Below are 6,021 nucleotides of genomic sequence, written 5' to 3'. Positions count from 1 at the left end.
AGAGAGAGAGAGAGAGAGAGAGAGAGAGAGATTGAGGGAGAGAAAGAGTGAGAGACAGATTGAGAGAGAAAGAGATATAGAGGGAGAAAAAAAGAGAGATTGAGGGAGAGAAAGAGAGAGAGAGAGAGAGAGAGAGAAAGACAGAGAGAGAGAAATTGAGGGATAGAGAGAGAGAGAGAGAGGGAGAGAGAGAGACAGAAAGAGAGAGAGAGAAAGAGAGAGAGAGAAAGAGATTGAGAGAGAGAGAGAGAGAGAGAGAGAGAGAGAGAGAGAGAGAGAGAAAATAATAATAATAATAATAATAATAATAATAATAATAATAATAATAATAATAATAACAACTTCATCCCCCCTTCCACAGATGCTGGGAGGAGGAGGAACCAGCGGAGGAGGCGGCGGCGGGGGCAACTTCTCTGCCCTCCTGACCTTAGCCGCCCTTCATGAGGGGAAGGGCATGGGTGGTGCCCCTGGAGGGGCCGGGCAGGGCGTGGTGCCCCTGCCCCCTACCCTCGATACCCACCACCACCACCACCACCACCACAAGTCGCTGCCCACCACGCCCACCACGCCCACTTCCACAGGTAAGGCGGGGAGGTCTTCCCCTATACCCATTTTGGGGGGGGGGGAATTCAAGATGGCTGACTTTTGGGGGAAGTTCAAGATGGCTGACTTTTGGGGGAAGATTCAAGATGGCTGACTATACAGTAGGTGAGATTTTGAGAAGTAAATTCAAGATGGCTGACTTTGGGGGAAAAATTCAAAATGGCTGACTATAGGTGAGCTTTTGAGCGGAAGTTCCAGATGGCTGAGTTTTGGGGGGAAAAATTCAAGATGGCTGATTTTGAGGGGAAATTCAAGATGGCTGACTATAGGTGAGATTTTGAGCAGGTGGAAATTCAAGATGGCTGACTTTTGGGGGGAATTCAAGATGGCTGACTTTTGGGAGAAATTCAAGATGGCTGACTTTTGGGGGAAATTCAAGATGGCTGACTTTTGGGGGAAATTCAAGATGGCTGACTACAGGTGAGATTTTGAGCAGGAAATTCAAAATGGCTATGTGAGATTTTGACGGGGTAGAAATTCAAGATGGCTAACTTTGGGGTAAAATTCAAGATGGCTGACTTTGGGGGAAATTTCAAGATGGCTGACTTTTGGGGAAAGTGGGATTTTGAGTGGGAAGTTCAAGATGGCTGCTGTTTTGGAAAGGGGGTGGGAAGAATTCAAGATGGCTGACTTTAGGGGTAAAATTCAAGATGGCTGACATTGGGGGAAAAATTCAATATGGCTGACTTTGAGGGAAAAATTCAATATGGCTGACTTTGGGGGGAAAATTCAAGATGGCTGACTATAGGTGAGATTTTGAGAAGGAAATTCAAGATGGCTGACTTTGAGGGGAAGATTCAAGATGGCTGACTTGTGATTTATATTTCAAGGAGGTGGAAATTCAAGATGGCTGACTAGGTGACATTTTACAGGAAATTCAAGATGGCTGACATTGTGTTTGTGACCCCAGGGTACATTTAAGATGGCCGACAAGATAAATAAAGATTTTTAACAGATTTCAAAATGGCCGAGAGAGAGAGAGAGAGAGAGAGAGAGAGAGAGAGAGAGAGAGAGAGAGAGAGATCAGGCGTACAAGAGAGAAAGAGAGAGAGAGAGATTGAGAGAAAGATTGAGAGAAAATGAGAGAGATTGAGAGAAAAAGATCAGGCGTACAAGAGAGAAAGAGAGAGAGAGAGAGAGAGAGAGAAAGATAAAGAGAGAGATTGAGAGGAAAAGAGCAGGCGTGTGAGAGAGAGAGAGAGAGAGAGAGAGAGAGAGAGAGAGAGAGAGAGAGAGAGAGAGAGAGGAAAAGCGTAGGCATATGAGAGAGAAAGATAAATGGAAAAAGCGTAGGCGTACCATAGAGAGAGAGAGAGAGAGAGAGAGAGAGAGAGAGAGAGAGAGAGAGAGAGAGAGAGAGAGAGAGAGAGAGAGAGGGCACCTGCAGGAGACCCAGTATGTAATGCCCACTTTACCTGGCCATTCCTATGCCGGGCACAACTCGGGCATCTCGTAAAAGACAGAAAGGGTTCTGGGCATAAAAGAGAGAGAGAGAGAGAGAGAGAGAGAGAGAGAGAGAGAGAGAGAGAGAGAGAGAGAGACCTCATATATATATATCCCTATCTCTTAATATCTCTCAGAAGTCTAATGCTCTCTCTCTCTCTCTCTCTCGACTTGAAATATGAATATATTGAAATATATAATTATCTCTAATATACCAACTACATTAATCTCTCTCTCTCTATCTCTCACTGTCTCTCAGTATCTCTCAAATGTCTCTCTCTATCTCTGTGTAAATATATATACATATATATCTCATATCCATTTGCCCAGTTGCTTCAATCTCTTACTATCTCTCACTGTCTCTTAATATCTCTCAAAAGCCCGTCTCTATCTCTCACTGTCTCTTAATATCTCTCAAAAGCCTCTCTCTCTATCTCTCACTATCTCTTAACTCATAAAAATATAAATATATATATCTCTTGAGTTTCCCAATTTCTTTAATCTCTCCTTATCTCTCAAATGTCTCTCACACTATCTCTCACAATATCTCCCACTATCTCTCAGAGTCTTTATCTCCTATCTCTCATTATCTATCTGTCTCTTCGTATCACTATATCTCTCACTATCTAAATATCTCTGTCTCTCACAATAACTATCTTTATCTCTCACCATCTCTCTATCTCTCACAATATATCCCACTATTTCTATCTCTTAATATCTCATTATATCTCACCATCTCTCAAAAGTCTCTCTCTCTATCTCTCACAATATATCCCACTATTCGTCTCTATCTCTCACAGTATATCCCACACTATCTCTCTCTATCGCTCACTATCTCTCGCTATCTCTCTCTCTCGCAGCGAGACAAAAGTAGATTCTGGAAAGATGGAAAACTCGATTTGATGGCCTCGGCCGGAGCAGTTACGGCGAAAATGGCGCCCGATTACGACCACGTTTTTAAGGGCCTGTCGTAAAACGAGAGAGAGAGAGAGAGAGAGAGAGAGAGAGAGAGAGAGAGAGAGAGAGAGAGAGAGAGAGAGAGAGGAACAGATATATATATAGATAGATAGATTGAGAGAGAGAGAGAGAGAGAGAGAGAGAGAGAGAGAGAGAGAGAGAGGAACAGATATATATATATAGATAGATAGATTGAGAGAATGAGAGAGAGAGAGAGAGAGAGAGAGAGAAAAACAGATATATAGATGGAGAGAGAGAGAGAGGAACAGATATATATATAGATAGATTGAGAGAGAGAGAGAGAGAGAATGAGAAGGCGAGAGAGAGAGAGAGAGAGAGAGAGAGAGAGAGAGAGAGAGAGAGAGAGAGAGAGAGAGAGAGAGAGAGAGAGAGATCACCTACTCAGATCCCATAAAAATTAAAGAAAATAAAATTTAAAAAATTAAAAATTAACACAAAAAATTTAGGAAAAAATTAAAGGAAATAAAAATAATAAAAAATAGAAATAAAAAATTTTTAGAAAATTAAAGAAAATAAAAATAAAAAATAGAAATAAAAAAGTTAAAGAAAATTAAAGAAAATAAAAAATAAAAAAATAGAAATAAAAAAAATTAAAGAAAATTAAAGAAAATAAAAATAAAATAGAAATAAAAAGTTAAAGAAAAAAATTAAAAAATAGAAACAAAAAATTAAAAATAAAGAAAAAAAGAAATAATGAAAAATTACAAAAAATAAAAAAAATGGAAAATTAAAGAAAATAAAGAGAATCCCAACAATAATCTTAAAGGGAATACTTAACCTGTATGTAAATCCCAGTCGACCAGTAGGTTGCCGCGCCACTAAAATGGACCTGTTTATTAGGGTATTAATATTTTTACGGCCTCTTTTTCCCGCGCCGTATAAATTCGCGCCTTTCTCTCTCTCTCTCTCTCTCTCTCTCTCTCTGTCTCTCTCTAGGCGCGCCCGACAGCCGTGTGAATTCTTGTCGGGGACGGAGAGAGAGAGAGAGAGAGAGATTGATAGACTGAGAGGGAGAGAGAGAGAGAGAGATTTTGATAGATAGAGAGAGAGAGAGAGAGAGATTGATAGACTGAGAGGGAGAGAGAGAGAGAGAGATTGATAGACTGAGAGAGAGAGAGAGAGAGAGAGAGAGAGAGAGAGAGAGAGAGAGAGAGAGAGAGAGAGAGAGAGATTGATAGACTGAGAGAGAGAGAGAGAGAGAGATTTTGATAGATAGAGAGAGAGAGAGAGAGATTGATAGACTGAGAGGGAGAGAGAGAGAGAGAGATTTTGATAGATAGAGAGAGAGAGAGAGATTGATAGACTGAGAGAGAGAGAGAGAGAGAGAGAGAGAGAGAGAGAGAGAGAGAGAGAGAGAGAGAGAGAGAGAGAGATTGATAGACTGAGAGAGAGAGAGATTTTGATAGATAGAGAGAGAGAGAGAGAGAGATTGATAGACTGAGAGAGAGAGAGAGAGAGAGAGAGAGAGAGAGAGAGAGAGAGAGAGAGAGAGATTGATAGACTGAGAGAGAGAGAGATTTTGATAGATAGAGAGAGAGAGAGAGAGAGATTGATAGACTGAGAGAGAGAGAGAGAGAGAGAGAGAGAGAGAGAGAGAGAGAGAGAGAGAGAGAGAAACAGAGAGAGAGAGAGAGAGAGAGAGAGAGAGAGAGAAAATTGAGAAACAGAGAGAGAGAGAGAGAGAGAGAGAGAGAGAAAGAGAAAAAATGAGAAACAGAGAGAGAGAGAGAGAATGAGAAACAGAGAGAGAAAAAATGAGAAACAGAGAGAGAGAGAGAGAGAGAATGAGAAACAGAGAGAGAGAGAGAGAGAGAGAGAGAGAGAGAGAGAGAGAGAGAGAGAGAGAGAGAGAGAAATACAGAAATCCAAAAATAGTTATATATATACATACAGAGAGAGAGAGAGAGAGAAACAGAGCCAGACTGAGAGAAAGATCCCGTCTCTCTCTCTCTCTCTCTCTCTCTCTCTCTCTCCTTCAATTCCCGGTCTCGCCCATGTGGGCCAAACAATGATGCCCATTGTATGCCCCGAAACATTCGGGAACCTCATCAAATATTTGGGGGCTCTGGAGATGACCTGTGAGAGACAGAGTGAGAGAGAAAGATTCATCGAGAGAGAGAGAGAGAGAGAGAGAGAGAGAGAGAGAGAGAGAGAGAGAGAGAGAGAACTTTACAATCGCCTGATTCTGAAAACATTCCATACGGTGATTAATATTGGTCGCGATATCTTTCTCTCTCTATCTCTCACTCTATCTCTCTCTCTCTCTCTATCTATTGATCTATCTGTTTCTCCCTCCCTCTCTCTCTCTCTCTCTCTCCCAAAAGATCATTGTTTTACGCCCTCAATCAAATTCTGCCTACCTCATTGTATCCTGGAGGTGGTATACGTGGCTCTCTCTCTCTCTCTCTCTCTCTCTCTCTCTCTCCATGAATCTTTCTCTCTCTTTCTGAATATCTCTCTCTCTTCTTGAATCTCTCTCTCTCTCTCTCTCTCCCTGAATATTTCTCTCCCAAAATCTCTCTCTCTTTTTGAATCTCTCTCTCTCTATCTATCTGTTTCTCCTCTCTCTCTCTCTCTCTCCCTGAATCTCCCTCACTCTCTTTCTCTCCCTGAATCTTTTTCTCGGTCTCTCTCTCTCTCTCTCCCTCCCCCTGAATCTCTCTCTCCCCTGAATCTTTCTCTCATACAATCAGCCAATATGTAAGTGTCTAATTGTACCTCTTAATTCTCTATCCCCCTCTCTCTCTCTTTCTCTCTCTCTCTCCCTCTTACCTCTCTCTCTCTCTCTCTCTCTCTCCAAGAGAACACACAAAGTTGGCAAAGATTCTCGAGTCATTATCTGAGAGCCTCGAATATTTATATATACTTTAATGGGTTCCCCCTCTTGTCAAATCTGTATTATATGTACGTGCGCTCTCTCTCTCTCTCTCTCTCTCTCTACAACCAATTTAGGCCCCTACAACCATTCTTCAACCAATTTCAGTCCCCCATAACCCA

General features: G+C 41.6%; 1 protein-coding gene across 1 annotated transcript in view; it reads left to right on the top strand.

Annotated features, from left to right (window-relative positions):
• The window catches only part of LOC136838324 (zinc finger protein castor homolog 1-like), a 56,548-nt gene that overhangs the window by 30,632 nt on the left and 19,895 nt on the right, over positions 1 to 6,021 (top strand). Inside the window, exon 3 of the mRNA XM_067103228.1 lies at positions 362 to 581. Within this exon, the coding sequence (XP_066959329.1) occupies positions 362 to 581 (220 nt within the window). The remainder of the gene's footprint in view (positions 1 to 361; positions 582 to 6,021) is intronic.

This window comes from Macrobrachium rosenbergii, unplaced genomic scaffold (assembly GCF_040412425.1).
Source record: "Macrobrachium rosenbergii isolate ZJJX-2024 unplaced genomic scaffold, ASM4041242v1 60, whole genome shotgun sequence".
NCBI classification, from domain to species: Eukaryota; Metazoa; Arthropoda; class Malacostraca; order Decapoda; family Palaemonidae; genus Macrobrachium; species Macrobrachium rosenbergii.
The sequence above is the reverse complement of the archived record's forward strand: the minus strand, read 5'-3'. Positions and strand labels throughout refer to the sequence as shown.